This window comes from Coregonus clupeaformis, unplaced genomic scaffold (genome assembly GCF_020615455.1).
Source record: "Coregonus clupeaformis isolate EN_2021a unplaced genomic scaffold, ASM2061545v1 scaf0004, whole genome shotgun sequence".
NCBI lineage: Eukaryota > Metazoa > Chordata > Actinopteri > Salmoniformes > Salmonidae > Coregonus > Coregonus clupeaformis.
The window spans coordinates 1,008,540-1,025,100 of NW_025533459.1; the positions used below are offsets into that span (position 1 = coordinate 1,008,540).

General features: G+C 42.6%; 1 protein-coding gene across 1 annotated transcript in view; it reads left to right on the forward strand.

The window, feature by feature from the left end:
- Positions 1-15,283, forward strand: part of LOC121538374 (cadherin-related family member 2-like) — a 41,223-nt gene extending 25,940 nt beyond the window's left edge. Inside the window, exons 18-31 of the mRNA XM_045212276.1 lie at positions 686-755; positions 1,045-1,644; positions 1,905-1,976; positions 2,127-2,176; positions 2,472-2,626; positions 2,816-2,918; positions 3,019-3,107; positions 3,349-3,423; positions 3,854-3,992; positions 5,194-5,315; positions 9,359-9,475; positions 13,603-13,686; positions 14,056-14,119; positions 14,223-15,283. Coding sequence (XP_045068211.1) covers positions 686-755; positions 1,045-1,644; positions 1,905-1,976; positions 2,127-2,176; positions 2,472-2,626; positions 2,816-2,918; positions 3,019-3,107; positions 3,349-3,423; positions 3,854-3,992; positions 5,194-5,315; positions 9,359-9,475; positions 13,603-13,686; positions 14,056-14,119; positions 14,223-14,372 — 1,890 coding nt within the window. The 3' untranslated portion in view covers positions 14,373-15,283. The remainder of the gene's footprint in view (positions 1-685; positions 756-1,044; positions 1,645-1,904; positions 1,977-2,126; positions 2,177-2,471; positions 2,627-2,815; positions 2,919-3,018; positions 3,108-3,348; positions 3,424-3,853; positions 3,993-5,193; positions 5,316-9,358; positions 9,476-13,602; positions 13,687-14,055; positions 14,120-14,222) is intronic.
- Positions 15,284-16,561: the final 1,278 nt, after the last annotated feature.

Genomic DNA, 16,561 nt, shown 5'->3' on the forward strand with positions numbered 1-16,561 from the left:
GTGATCCTAACTGACCTAAGACAGGGAATGTTTACTAGGATTAAATGTCAGGAATTGTGAAAAACTGAGTTTAAATGTATTTGGCTAAGGTGTATGTAAGCTTCCGACTTCAACTGTATATATATATATACTGCATTTATACTCCGGTGTCCGATATTGCTCTTCCTAATATTATATATTTCTTAATTCCGCTCTTGTACTTTTAGATTTTTGTGTATTGTTTTGAATTGTTAGATATTACTGCAGGAGCTAGGAACTGTTGGAGCTAGGAACTGTTGGAGCTAGGAACTGTTGGAGCTAGGAACTGTTGGAGCTAGGAACTGTTGGAGCTAGGAACTGTTGGAGCTAGGAACACAAGCATTTCACTACACCCACAATAACATCTGCTAAATATGTGTGTGCGACCAATAAAAGTTGATTAGGTTTTTGATTTAGAAGGCTAACTGATCCTAGATCAGCATTCTTAATCGGAGAAGCTTTATGCAAATGGACCCAGACCTTGTATCTGTTTTTAGACTGGATAGACCTTTAGACAGATTGATTGGTGCAGTTTTTAATGTGTAAGTGTGTCTTCTAGAGGTGATCGGAAGTAAGAGGAAGGATTTCGTTCCTTGTATCTTTGTCAACCTCATGAACATGCTTTGTAAATTGTAAAGCTTCACTCACCTTCTACATTCCAACCTAGGACATCAACGACAACAAACCGAAGTTTAGAAAAACGTCTTACAAATTCTCAGTGGAGGAGGGGAAGAAAGGTAAGCATGTTTCTTTTTGTTGAAATCAGACATTTTTCCCGCCATTACCCTGATTAAAAGTCCAGGGAGGATGTGGTTTAGTCCCCCTTCTCCTCAGAAAAACATTTATCATCGCCTCAAACAGCTTTCTCCCCAAAAAACATGCCTCTGACCAATTGCCATGCCGTCATTGTGAATAGGAATTTGTTCTATGCTTGGTTGATAATAAAGGTTTAATAATCTATCAAAACATCTAGCTAATCATGAATTCAAAAACCTAAGGCCGTCTCTTTCTGTCTGTCTCCAACAGCTGAATTCGTGGGCTCCGTCCAGGCAGTGGATTTAGACAAAACCATCGACCACAACCGCATCTCCTTCAGCATCGTCAGCGGAAGCTTCGGACAATTCATCATCCGCACCTTCAACGACCAACCCGACGGTTACATCGGTAACATCACGGTCGACCCGGACATCGAGCTAGACTACGAAAGCAGCGTCAATACCTTCAGTCTGAAAGTGGAGGCCATGGACCTGGGATCGATGAAGGACACCGTAACCGTGGAGGTGACAGTGTTGGATGTGAATGATGAGAGGCCCCAGTTCAAGCCCATCGGCCCGCTGCTCGTAAAGGAGAACACCACTATCACTGAAGCCGTGGGAAAGATCGAGGCGGTGGACCTGGACAAAAATCACTCTCTGGTCTACCAGCTGGTCTCCAGTAGGTGCCGCTGTAATGGCTCCCTGGATCTGGGCCCCTGCTCAGAGGACTGGTTCAACCTGGAGCCCACAGGGGAGATCATGCTCAACAAGGACTTTGTGATCGACTATGAGATGTGTGACCAGGTTGAGCTGAAGGCCCAGGTGGTGGATGAGTTCACCCAGAAAGGGGAGAACAACAGCGCAACACCAGGTTGGTTCAACTGGGTTTGGTCAGATACTTCTGTTTTGGTCTAGGGCTGTAAAATTCCCAGGTTGAAAGATTCCCGGGATCAGGAGGGGATAAGCAGGAACTCCATGAATCCTGCAACTGAGATATCTGGAAAACCTGGGAATTTTGGGAAAGTTACCATAAATGTGCAACCCTATTCTGTAACTATTACTATCGTTAATATCTACGTTTGTAACTTTAACATATTTCAATGTATTCTAACAATAAAAAATTCATTTCAGGGATTATTGTGATAAACATTGAAGACATCAATGACAACGCCCCTGCCTTCGACACAACAGAGTCCTTCTATGGTAAATATGTTTCTAAACATTCGGCACGTTGTATGGTAAATCTGAATATCCAAACATCGTATTTTTTATATGTGATAATTAATTTACTTTATGATATTAATCCATATAGCTACAGATTGACTTAACAGTGTTCTTACCCCACCTCTACAGTTGTGGTGTCAGAGAGTGCCTCTGTAGGCTCAGTAATCGCCAGTGTCACTGTGAGTATAACTGTGTAAAATGGACAACATCAGTTATTTTCTATTTGATAAGGTATAGCAAAACAATGGCGGGGCGCACATTTCCTTTGTTTTCGAATCTCACAATGTAGCTTAAAAGGTAGACTTAGCAATACGACGTCATTACACACAGTGGGACAGCTTCTTGCTGTGCAGAAATCAACAACAAGAAAATGTTAATCTAATATAAAGTGTAGCGTTTTAATACATTTAACTTGCCGTCTTGCTGTGATATGAGTTATTATGAATTCCAGTCTTCCTTTTTTCCCTTTGATAGGCCACAGACCGTGATTCCGGGAAAAATAGGCAAATGACATTTTCGATAACAACTGTACAATTCTGGGACGCCGTCAACAATAAAACGACCAACGTGGATAGAGTGTTACGAGTTGTCACCACACAGGAAGACGATAAATACGTCGGAAATATTCAGTGAGTATAAATGCTGTCCGGCAAGTCATATTTTAATTTTTGATTTCACTATAATTAATAGCCACTGTGCGACAAAAAGTAAACATTGTTTGTTAGGTTTTACGCTGTTAAGTTGACACTATTGCAATGGATGCAGTAGACACATTGAAAATGACTTACAGAAAAATAACATGTCTTTCAACGTTGTAGGAACAATGAAGTGCTAAATATCGATGTAAAAGGAAAGTATCTGGTGACAGTTGGGGCAACTAACACTGAAGAACCGAAACTCTTCTCCGAAACCAAACTGGAGGTAGGTGTAAAACTTACTGTAATTCATCCATGTCTGCCTGCCTGCCTGCCTGCCTGTCTGTCTGTCTGAGTAACACTTTGTTTCACATTCCCCTTTCCAGATTTTCACAGTTGACAGGAGCTTAAAAGTGGAGCTTTTATTTTCAAGAACAGTGGAAGAAGTTAAAGCGGCCCAAAGTCAGATCGTACTGTAAGAGATCTTTTACTGCATATATTCACTATATTACAAAACGTAGCATAAAAATGTAGTAACGTAATAAACTACAGACATGTATTTATATTTATTCATTTATACGTTTAACCATTCATGTGGAAGTTCCTATAGGAAGACTTTCAGATTGAGATTATGTTGGCCATGGCTGTTTACAAGTGTTCTAACCACAGCGTGGGTAATAAATTAATTAATTAACTTCGTAAATGTTTCCTTGCAGGCTTCTCACCGCAGCAACACAGACGAAAGTGGAAGTGGTAAAGGTTAGGGCTGGCAAAGACAGTCTGGAAACCAGGTAAAAATATCACATGACTACCAGGGGGGGGCTGGGGTCAATTCCATTTCAATTCCAGTCAATTCCCGAAAGTAAACCAAAATTCCAATTCCAAATGTTCCTAATTGAAAAGCATTGCAGAGAATTAGAATTGGAATTTCAGTGTACTTCCTGAATTGACTGGAATTGAAATGTAATTGACCCCAGCCCTGACTGCTTACATACCAACATACTTCTTCTTCTTTCTGTTGATGAAGGCCTCCAGGTGGTGCTCCCATTTCTACAGTAAATGAATGGAGCACCGTTCACTTCGGCACCATTCTGTGTGTGTGTGTGTGTGTGTGTGTGTGTGATCTGTAGATCCTTGTCACTGCTCAAGTAGTTTAGAAATACATAATTTAAAAAATGTGGAAAATTAAGAAAGAAAAAAATATCCTTCATTCTTTTGCAGGGCGACTGTCAATACTGTGATGGAGGTGTACTTTGTGAATGCCAATGGAACGGCCCTCGACTCTGCCTCTGCCGAGACTATTCTGTCCAATAGTGATGAACGGTTCAAATTACAGATTGAATATGGCCTGAAAAATATAGTAAGTTTACTATAGGAAACTATTATTAAACTATTCCCTCATGCTTGGACATTACCATACACATACAATACACATCTATTTCAATAAACAAATGTCACTTTTAATTTATTGGATTTAGAATCTCAAGTAGTCTCCCGAACTCACTGAATTGAATTTGAATTGTCTCCAACCCGGCCTTGGACATGCTAAATAATATTCCTCTTGGGCTGTGTCCAAAATGACACCCTATTCCTGATGTTGTACAATATTTTTTGACCAGGGCTCTGGTGAAAAGTAGTGCACTACATAGGGAATAGGATTCCTATAGGGCAGGGTTTCCCAAAGGGTAGCCCGCGGGTGGTTTTATCCCCCCATGTTTTCTGAGCAACATAATTTTTTTTGTTGGTGCATTTTCATTGTTAGACATTTTAAATAAATTGTTAAAACACCAGGAAATCCACTCCAAGTGATTTTTAATTGGGGGAAATCTGTTCCCAAGTATTTCCACACATAATAGAGACACGTGATCATATACAAATATAAGAAAGGTTTGAAGTGATTAATGTTTTAGTCAAACATTATATCTGTTTGGGCTTCTTGCGGTTAATTTGCAGTCTACAAATGATTTGTAATTATGTTCCTGGCCCCTCGACCATCTGCTCAAGAACAAATCGGCCCGCACCTGAATCTAGTTGATGATCCCTGCTATAGGGACTTCCACATGAATGGTTAAATTTATACATGAATACATTTTTAAAAAATTTCTGTAGTTTATTATGTTATGCTATTTTTATGCTATATTTGTAATAAATAATAATAATATAATATGCCATTTAGCAGACGCTTTTATCCAAAGCGACTTACAGTCATGTGTGCATACATTTTTACGTATGGGTGGTCCCGGGGATCGAACCCACTACCCTGGCGTTACAAGCGCCATGCTCTACCAATTGAGCTACAGAGGACCACCTATGCAGTAAAGATCTCTTACAGTACGATCTGACTTTGGGCCACTATAGGAATGTTCCCCTGAGCTAGGGTTGCAAAATTCTGGTAACTTTCCTTAAAATGTCCAGGTTTTCCAGAAATCCTTATTGGAAGATTCCCGGAATCAGGAGGCAATAAGCAAGAATTCTGGAATCCTCCTACAATGATTTCTGGAAAACCAGGGAATTTGGGGAAAGTTACCGTAACCTACTCTGAACTCTGTGTGGTGTTGCAGGGGGGGACTGTGGTGACAGAGAAGAAGGTGGATCCAGTACTGTTCGTTCTGTTGGGGCTGGTGGCGGGCCTCATCATCGTCCTGGCTGTCATGACAACATCTCTCGTCTGCACCCGCAGGAGGTAAGCTGAGTCCTGGGCACGTATGTATCAAACATCTCAAGAGTGCTTATCTAGGATTAGTTTAGTCCTTTAGATTATAATGATATGGACTGGGGGGACCTTATCCTAGATCAGCATTCTGACATGTTTGATACTTAACGATTCACTAAATCAAATACAATTTTATTTTTCACATGCGCCGAATACAACAGTGAAATGCTTACTTAACCAACAGTGCAGATTTTATTTTAAGTAAGTCAAAAAATATGAAACAATAAAAAGTAGCACAGTAAAATAACGATAATGAGGCTATATACAGGAAGTACCAGGTAGTAATGAGGCTATATACAGGAAGTACCAGGTAGTAATGAGGCTATATACAGGGGGTACCAGGTAGTAATGAGGCTATATACAGGAAGTACCAGGTAGTAATGAGGCTATATACAGGGGGTACCAGGTAGTAATGAGGCTATATACAGGAAGTACCAGGTAGTAATGAGGCTATATACAGGAAGTACCAGGTAGTAATGAGGCTATATACAGGAAGTACCAGGTAGTAATGAGGCTATATACAGGAAGTACCAGGTAGTAATGAGGCTATATACAGGGGGTACCAGGTAGTAATGAGGCTATATACAGGGGGTACCAGGTAGTAATGAGGCTATATACAGGGGGTACCAGGTAGTAATGAGGCTATATACAGGGGGTACCAGGTAGTAATGAGGCTATATACAGGGGGTACCAGGTAGTAATGAGGCTATATACAGGGGGTACCAGGTAGTAATGAGGCTATATACAGGGGGTACCAGGTAGTAATGAGGTTATATACAGGGGGTACTAGGTAGTAATGAGGCTATAATAGAAAGAGGAGTGGGAGGCCCAGGTGCACAACTGAGCAAGAGGACAAATACATTAGAGTGTCTAGTTTGAGAAACAGGCGCCTCACAGGTCCTCAACTGGCAGCTTCATTAAATAGTACCCGCAAAACACCAGTCTCAAGGTCAACAGTGAAGTGGAGACTCCGGGATGCTGACCTTCTAGGCAGAGTTGCAAAGAAGAAGCCATATCTCAGACTGGGCAATAATAAGAAAAGATTAAGATGGGCAGTCTGAGATATGGCATTTTCTTTGCAACTCTGCCTAGAAGGTCAGCATCCCGGAGTCGCCTCTTCACTGTTGACGTTGAGACTGGTGTTTTGGGGGTACTATTTAATGAAGCTGCTAGTTGAGGACCTGTGAGGCGCCTGTTTCTCAAACTAATAGCCTTTATTTCTCAGAATAAGAATAGACTGACGAGTTTCAGAAGAAAGTTCTTTGTTTCTGGCCATTTTGAGCATGTGACATTCTGGTAGAAATTAGGTAAAACGGATGTACGTTTTCATTAAAGTCCCCGGCCACTAGGAGGGCCACACCTGGATGAGCAGTTTCCTGTTTGCTTATGGCCTTATACAGCTCGTTGAGTGTGGTCTTAGTGCCAGCATCGGTTTGTGGTGGTCAATAGACAGCTACGAAAAATATAGATGAAAACTCTCTTGGTAGATAGTGTGGTCTACAGCTTATCATGAGGTACTCTACCTCAGGCGAGCAAAACCTAGAGACTTCCTTAATATTAGAGATTGCGCACCAGCTGTTCTTGACAAATAGACACAGACCACCACCACTCGTCTTACCAGAGGTAGCTGTTCTGTCCTGCCGATGCACGGAAAACCCAGCCAACTGTATATTATCCATGTCGTTCAGCCACGACTCGGTGAAACATAATATATTACAGTTTTTAATGTCCCGTTGGTAGGATAGTCTCGAAAGGAGCTCATCCAGTTTATTCTCCAGTGATTGTACGTTCGCCAGTAGGACGGATGTTAAAGGCGGATTATCCACTCACTGACGAATTCTCACCAAGCACCCGGATCTGCTCCACCTGTATCTGCGTCTCCACTTCATGCGAATGACAGGGATTTGGGCCCGGTCCGGTAGGAGCTGTAAATCTTTCACCTCCAATTCGTTAAATAAAACATCTTTGTCCAGTCTGAGGTGAGTAATCGCTGTTCTGATGTCCAGAAGCTCTTTTCGGTCATAAGAGACGGTGGCAGAAAACATTATGTACAAAAAAAGTTACAAACAAAAAAAATACACACAGAACAGCACGATTGGTTAAAAGCCCGTAAAACGGCCATCCCCTCATCCTCTCCATTATGGTCCTAAGAAGAAATCTGAGAAGTTCTTAAGAAATTCGGAGGGATTACAATTTATGATCAATCTTCTTCAGAACACTATCAAAAGCAGCTCAAGGCATTGTGCTTCATGTGGTCCTCTGTAGCTCAGTTGGTAGAGCACGGCTCTTGCAATGCCAGGATATTAGGTTCAATTCCCAGGACCACCCATATGTAAAACATTTATGCACGCATGACTGGATAATAGTGTCTGCTAGATTGCATATATTATTATATACACAGAACAAAAATATAAATGCAACGTGCAACAATTTCAAAGATTTTACTGTGTTAAAGTTCTCATAAGGAAATCAGTCAATTGAAATAAATTCATTAGGCAATCATCAATGGATTTTACATGACTGGGAATACAGATACAGTTGAAGTCGGAAGTTTACATACACTTAGGTTGGAGTCATTAAAACTCGTTTTTCAACCACTCGTTTTTCAACCAAACTAAAGTTTTGGCAAGTTGGTTAGGACATCTACTTTGTACATGACACAAGTCATTTATCCAACAATTGTTTACAGACAGATTATTTCACTTATAATTCACTGTATCACAATTCCAGTGGGTCAGAAGTTTACATACACTAAGTTGACTGTGCCTTTAAACAGCTTGGAAAATTCCAGAAAATGATGTAATGGCTTTAGAAGCTTCTGATAGGCTAATTGACATCATTTGAGTCAATTGGAGGTGTACCTGTGGATATATTTCAAGGCCTACCTTCAAACTAAGTGCCTTTTTGCTTGACATCATGGGAAAATCAAAAGAAATCAGCCAAGACCTCAGAAAAACAATTGCAGACCTCCACAAGTGTGGTTCATCCTTGGGCGCAATTACCAAACGCCTGAAGGTACCACGTTCATCTGTACAAACAATAGTACGCAAGTATAAACACCATGGGACCACGCAGCCGTCACACCGCTCAGGAAGGAGACGCGTTCTGTCTCCTAGAGATGAACGTACTTTGGTGCGAAAAGTGCAAATCAATCCCAGAACAACAGCAAAGGACCTTGTGAAGATGCTGGAGGAAACAGGTACAAAAATATCTATATCCACAGTAAAACGAGTCCTATATCGACATAACCTGAATGGCCGCTCAGCAAGGAAGAAGCCACTGCTCCAAAACCGCCATAAAAAAGCCAGACTACGGTTTGCAACTGCACATGGGGGCAAAGATCGTACTTTTTTGAGAAATTCCCTCTGGTCTGATGAAACAGAAATATAACTGTTTGGCCATAATGACCATTGTTATGTTTGGAGGAAAAAGGGGTCGCTTGCAAGCCGAAGAACACCATTTCAACCGTGAAGCACGGGGGTGGCAGCATCATGCTGTGGGGGTGCTTTGCTGCAGGAGGGACTGGTGCACTTCACAAAATAGATGGCATCATGAGGAAGGAAAATTAGGTGGATATATTGAAGCAACATCTCAAGACATCAGTCAGGAAGTTAAAGTTTGGTCGCAAATGGGTCTTCCAAATGGACAATGACCCAAAGCATACTTCCAACGTTGTGGCAAAATGGCTTAAGGACAACAAAGTCAAAGTATTGGAGTGGCCATCACAAAGCCCTGACCTCAATCCTATAGAAAATGTGTGGGCAGAACTGAAAAGGCGTGTGCGAGCAAGGAGGCCTACAAACCTGACTCAGTTACACCAGCTCTGTCAGGAGGAATGGGCCAAAATGTAACCAACTTATTTTGGGAAGCTTGTGGAAGGCTACCGGTTAGTTAGTATGGGTAACTAATATGGGTTAGTTAGTATGGGTAACTAGTATGGGTTAGTTAGTATGGGTAACTAGTATGGGTTAGTAAGCATGGGTAACTAACCAATGGATGGTAACATTTTACAGCTACAGAACGAAGCTGAAGGCAGCTAAAGCCATGAACTCAGCAGCCAAGGTGGTGACTGGTGGAGATGGGAAGAGTGGGCCTGTCGTTCCTGGAACCAACAAGTACACCATGGAGGGGTGAGTCCTGTGCTGCATCCCAAATGACACCCTATTCCTTACATAGTGCACTAGTTCTGACTGGAACACATAGGCTGCATCCCAAATGACACCCTATTCCTTACATAGTGCACTAGTTCTGACTGGAACACATAGGCTGCATCCCAAATGACACCCTATTCCTTACATAGTGGACTAGTTCTGACTGGAACACATAGGCTGCATCCCAAATGACACCCTATTCCTTACATAGTGCACTAGTTCTGACTGGAACACATAGGCTGCATCCCAAATGACACCCTATTCCTTACATAGTGCACTAGTTTTGACCCGAGACCCATAGGGTGCATCCAATAATTACACAATAACACACAGTGCAGTCGGAAAGTATTCAGACCCCTTGACTTTTTCCCACATTTTGTTACGTTACAGCCTTATTCTAAAATTGATAAAATAGTTTTTCCCCCCTCATCAATCTATACACAATAGCCCATAATGACAAAGCAAAAACAGGTTTTTAGAAATGTTTGCAAAACTGAAATATCAAATTTACATAAGTATTCAGACCCTTTACTCAGTACGTTGTTGAAGCACCTAAATAAAACATTTTCCTCATCGATCTGCACACAATACCCCATAATGACAAAGCAAAAACAGTTTTTTAAATGTATTAAAAATAACAAATGAAATACCTTAGTTACAGAACCTTTGGCTTTGAGACTCGAAATTGAGCTCAGGTTCGTCCTGTTTCCATTAATCATCCTTGAGATGTTTCTACAACTTGATTGGAGTCCACCTTTGGTAAATTCAATTGATTGGACCTGATTTGGAAAGGCACACACCTGTCTATATAAGGTCCCACAGCTGACAGTGCATGTCAGAGCAAAAACCAAGCCATGAGGTTGAAGGAATTATCCGTAGAGCTCAGAGACAGGATTGTGTCGAGGCACAGATCTGGGGAAGGGTACCAAAAACAAAATTGTGCATCATTGAAGGTCCCCAAGAACACAGTGGCCTCCATCATTCTTAAACGGAAGAAGTTTGGAACCACCAAGACTATTCCTAGAGCTGGCCGCCCGGCCAAACTGAGCAATCGGGGGAGAAGGGCCTTGGTCAGGGAGGTTACCAAGAACCCGATGGTCACTCTGACAGAGCTCCAGAGTTCCTCTGTGGAGATCGGAGAACATTCCAGAAAGATAACCATCTCTGCAGCACTCCACCAATCAGGCCTTTGTGGTAGAGTGGCCAGACGGAAGCCACTCCTCAGTAAAAGGCACATGACAGCCCGCTTGGATTTTGCCAAAAGGCATCTAAAGGACTCAGACCATGAGAAACAAGATTCTCTGGTCTGATGAAACCAAGATTTGGACTGAATGCCAATCGTCACGTCTGGAGGAAACCTGGCACCATCCCTACGGTGAAGCATGGTGGTGGCAGCATCATGCTGTGGGGATGTTTTTCAGCGGCAGGGACTGGGAGACTAGTCAGGATCGGGGGAAAGATGAACGGAGCAAAGTACAGAGAGATCCTTGATGAAAACCTGCTCCAGAGTGCTCAGGACCTCAAACTGGGGCGAAGGTTCACCTTCCAACAGGACAACGACCCTAAGCACACATCCAAGACAATGCAGGAGTGACTTCGGGACAAGTCTCTGAATGTCCTTGAGTGGCCCAGCCAGAGCCCGGACTTGAATCCGATCGAACATCTCTGGAGAGACCTGAAAATAGCTGTGCAGCGACGCTCCCCATCCAACCTGACAGAGCTTGAGAGGATCTGCAGAGAAGAATGGGAGAAACTCCCCAAATACAGGTGTGCCAAGCTTGTAGCGTCATACCCAAGAAGACTCAAAGCTGTAATCGCTGCCAAAGGTGCTTCAACAACGTACTGAGTAAACGGTCTGAATACTTATGTAAATGTAATATTTCCGTTTTTCATTTTTTTATAAATTTGGTGAAATTGATAAAAATCTGTTTTTGATTTGTCATTATGGGGTATTGTATGTAGATTGATAATGGGGGAAAAAACTATTTAATCGATTTTAGAATAAGGCTGTAACGTAACAAAATGTGGAAAAGGTCAAGGGGTCTGAATACTTTCTGAAGGCACTGTATTTTAATTGTAACATAAATGTAATTTAACATGTAAAAAAATGCATTCCACGCTGTCTTTGCTTTCACAAAAACCTGAAAAGCTAGTTTGGGAGTGCATTTTTAGTGCATGTTTAGTTTTTAGTACATAGCACATTTCAGATGTATTGAAAACCAGGTTATCAAGTCATTTCACATGTTAGAATTGCCAATGTATTAGGGAAGTAGGGTAGCCTCACAGTGTTGTCTCTGTCCCTGGGTGTGTGTCTAGGGGTAACAGTGTTGTCTCTGTCCCTGGGTGTGTGTCTAGGGGCTAACGGTGTTGTCTCTGTCCCTGGGTGTGTGTCTAGGGGTAACAGTGTTGTCTCTGACCCTGGGTGTGTGTCTAGGGGTAACGGTGTTGTCTCTGTCCCTGGGTGTGTGTCTAGGGTAACAGTGTTGTCTCTGTCCCTGGGTGTGTGTCTAGGGGTAACGGTGTTGTCTCTGTCCCTGGGTGTGTGTCTAGGGGTAACAGTGTTGTCTCTGTCCCTTGGTGTGTGTCTAGGGGTAACGGTGTTGTCTCTGACCCTGGGTGTGTGTTTAGGGGTAACAGTGTTGTCTCTGACCCTGGGTGTGTGTCTAGGGGTAACAGTGTTGTCTCTGACCCTGGGTGTGTGTCTAGGGGTAACAGTGTTGTCTCTGTCCCTGGGTGTGTGTCTAGGGGTAACGGTGTTGTCTCTGTCCCTGGGTGTGTGTCTAGGGGTAACAGTGTTGTCTCTGACCCTGGGTGTGTGTCTAGGGGTAACGGTGTTGTCTCTGTCCCTGGGTGTGTGTCTAGGGGTAACGGTGTTGTCTCTGTCCCTGGGTGTGTGTCTAGGGGTAACGGTGTTGTCTCTGTCCCTGGGTGTGTGTCTAGGGGTAACAGTGTTGTCTCTGTCCCTGGGTGTGTGTCTAGGGGTAACGGTGTTGTCTCTGACCCTGGGTGTGTGTTTAGGGGTAACAGTGTTGTCTCTGACCCTGGGTGTGTGTCTAGGGGTAACAGTGTTGTCTCTGACCCTGGGTGTGTGTCTAGGGGTAACAGTGTTGTCTCTGACCCTGGGTGTGTGTCTAGGGGTAACAGTGTTGTCTCTGACCCTGGGTGTGTGTCTAGGGGTAACAGTGTTGTCTCTGTCCCTGGGTGTGTGTCTAGGGGTAACAGTGTTGTCTCTGACCCTGGGTGTGTGTCTAGGGGTAACAGTGTTGTCTCTGACCCTGGGTGTGTGTCTAGGGGTAACAGTGTTGTCTCTGACCCTGGGTGTGTGTCTAGGGGTAACAGTGTTGTTTCTGACCCTGGGTGTGTGTGTTTAGGGGTAACAGTGTTGTCTCTGACCCTGGGTGTGTGTCTAGGGGTAACAGTGTTGTCTCTGACCCTGGGTGTGTGTCTAGGGGTAACAGTGTTGTCTCTGACCCTTGGTGTGTGTCTAGGGGTAACAGTGTTGTCTCTGACCCTGGGTGTGTGTCTAGGGGTAACAGTGTTGTCTCTGACCCTGGGTGTGTGTCTAGGGGTAACAGTGTTGTCTCTGACCCTGGGTGTGTGTCTAGGGGTAACAGTGTTGTCTCTGACCCTGGGTGTGTGTCTAGGGGTAACAGTGTTGTCTCTGACCCTGGGTGTGTGTCTAGGGGTAACAGTGTTGTCTCTGACCCTGGGTGTGTGTCTAGGGGTAACAGTGTTGTCTCTGACCCTGGGTGTGTGTCTAGGGCTAACAGTGTTGTCTCTGACCCTGGGTGTGTGTCTAGGGCTAACAGTGTTGTCTCTGACCCTGGGTGTGTGTCTAGGGGTAACAGTGTTGTCTCTGACCCTGGGTGTGTGTCTAGGGGTAACGGTGTTGACCCTGGGTGTGTGTCTAGGGGTAACAGTGTTGTCTCTGACCCTGGGTGTGTGTTTAGGGGTAACAGTGTTGTCTCTGACCCTGGGTGTGTGTCTAGGGGTAACAGTGTTGTCTCTGACCCTGGGTGTGTGTTTAGGGGTAACAGTGTTGTCTCTGACCCTGGGTGTGTGTCTAGGGGTAACGGTGTTGTCTCTGACCCTTGGTTTTTGTTTAGGGCTAACCCTGTGCTCAACCTGAACATCGACACAGCCACAGACCTGGGCTTCGACGAGGAAGGATCTAACGCAGACAGAGTCAGGTAGAAACCACATGATGATGATGATGATGATGGTAATATGGGTCTAGTAGTGATGCTCACGGCCATTACATTTGATTTGATTTTAACACCACAGTACAGAGCCATGTGAACACTACTCTACTCTACTCTACTGTACACTACACTACACTACACTACTCTACTCTACTCTACACTACACTACTCTACTGTACTCTACACTACACTACACACCAAGACAGTGTTACAACATGTCTATACTGGTAATGTTCTTTGATCGTTGTCCTCCATTGGACAGTATTGAGTTATTACTGTTAACATTAATGAAGATGTCATCGTCATGACCTCACTTGTATATGACTCTAATTTAGTGCATTTCTTTTTAAATTCAAGCCTCAATTCCTTGGACTACAACATGGACATGGTCATGTCTGACAAGGATACAATGCCCATGATGGTAACGTTATAGTTATTATTATTATTATTATTATTATTATTATTATTATTGCTATGTTATTACCATTATTCTGGATGGTCATGCCTGTCTCCTCCCTGTGTAGATGATCCAGGAGGAGGATGAGGAGTGGGGAGCAGATAACGCCTACAGCGAGCCTCTAGGTGAAGCCTTGGCCCAGCGTGGCAGGAAGAAAGACAACGACAGCCCTAGTTTCTCCTTCGCCAGCCCTTCACTCAGCACCACAGACCTGTGAGTGGCCGCCATCTTGGGTCAGTTTCACTGAGCTGTGACGGCCATTTTGGGTCAGTATCACTGACCTTTTTGGGGGGGCAGTACCGCTGAGCTGTGACGGCCATCTTGGGATCTAAGACACTGAACGCGGGTCCTGGAAAAGGATGATGACGAACTCTGTGATAGATAGACAATCTGGCTTTTGAGATTAAATCAAGCTCAATCAAATATTTTGTTTGTGTTGATCCACTCGTTTTTATGTTACTATTTGATTAAATTGAGGGAATATTTCCATACGTAACCATTTTATCACAACACATAGTACAGTGATCTTAAATCATCCGGCTTGCTATTTGCTGCTACGGTAAATCACAAGTTAGCCAGCTTTTCGCCAAGAGTGCCAATGTCCTCATGAATCCATTGTTTTTAGCTGAACAACATCAACCTAAAGGGATAGTGAAAAACATGACACTTTGGGATGAAAAGCAAAAATAAAATGTTTTCGTTGTGAATCACTTTATTATTATTTTTCGGAAATATGTAAAGATTTGATTGATATTTTGAATACATTATGCTTTGTGATGTCATGTTTTTTTATTTTTATTTCATTCCGTGTTTTCCGTTCTAATGAAACTAAGCATTTGTATCTGGATTCCTGTGTTGTTTTTTTTAGTACGACCCTTCAAGTGTAGGAACTTCAAGCAGTAACTTCTAAACATGTCTCTATATTCCTACTCAACATACTATGTAATTGGTGCCTGGTGTTTGTGAGTTTAAGTGAGGGTGTAAGTGGGGTTGCGTGAGAGCTGAGGCTAACCCTAAAGCGATACAGGTGTGGAGGAGTGTGTTGAATTGATCGTTTCAGATATTCGGATCAGATGTATTAAAATGAAGGCAAGTGTAATCATCTAATAAAATGGGTTTTTCTTCAAATATGCATTCTTGAAACAATGGTATTGTCCCATGTAGCTCAGTTGGTAGAGCATGGCGCTTGCAACGCCAGGGTTGTGGGTTCGATTCCCACGGGGGGCCAGTATGAAAAAAAATGTATGCACTCACTAACTGTAAGTCGCTCTGGATAAGAGATAAAATGTAAATATTCTGTCTATGGTTCTTAAAGGGATAGTGCAAGATTCTGGCAATTAAGCCCTTTTTTTACTTACCCAGAGTCAGATGAACTCGTGGACACCATTTTTATGTCTTTGTGTGCAGTTTGAAGGAGGTTGAGGTTATTGTCGTAAGCCATTGCTAACCAGAACAGTTAGCATGCTAACTAGAATCTCACACTATTCCTTTAAGGGATGAATTACCATTAACTTAAACAAATGAAAAGGTACATTGTCTCACATCACAATCGACAAGATAACTATCACAAAATGTGATTATCAATGTAGCTGGCAATGCATACATTTAGCTGTAGGAATTAATACTTTTGAAAATTACTTTGATTGTACAATTGCCATTGAACATATTTTTCAAAAAGTAACATTTGCACAATAACACAAAGAAATAATACAAGAAACAACATAACAACCATCATTCAGGGTCTCTATAAAGAAAACAGGTTAAAGACAACATGCAAAAAAAAGTCTACCCATACATTTTTCAAAACCAAAGAAGAAAGTTTTTTTTAAATCTTGAAAAGAAGTGACATGTTGTCATGTTTCCATGACGAAGTTCCTCTTGCAGCTGCCAGATTTAACAAACGTGAAAAAAGTGAGAGAGAAATAGCGAGCGGTGTATTGGACTTTTAATTTTTAACTGCATTACAAAAAATGGCTATGGTAATGTTGTTAGTCTCATTATTAGAATAATGTAGTCAGTCCTGTGGCTGTGATAATGTTGTTAGTCTCATTATCGAGATAATTTTGTTTGTCCTCTGGCTGTGATAACATTGTTAACTTGCCTTGCAGCCCTAAGATTGAAGTTGGCCCAAAGTCCTTAAATTTAGAGATAATGTAGTTAACCTACAGTCCTTAATGTAGGTAGTCTGCTGTCCATTGACTGAGAGAATTAGCCTGAGGTAGTTAGACTGAAGTCCAATAGTCAAACAGGCTGGTAAAGTTAGCCTGTATGGCTGCTAACAGAGTACAGGTATGACTGAAGTCTTTTGGTCATGTGGTAGTCATAAAATAATCCCAGCTAGCAGATCTGGTTCCTTGGAAGTTGTGGGAACGTATGTTTTTGGTTTCACGTTGGTTGTGGGAACGA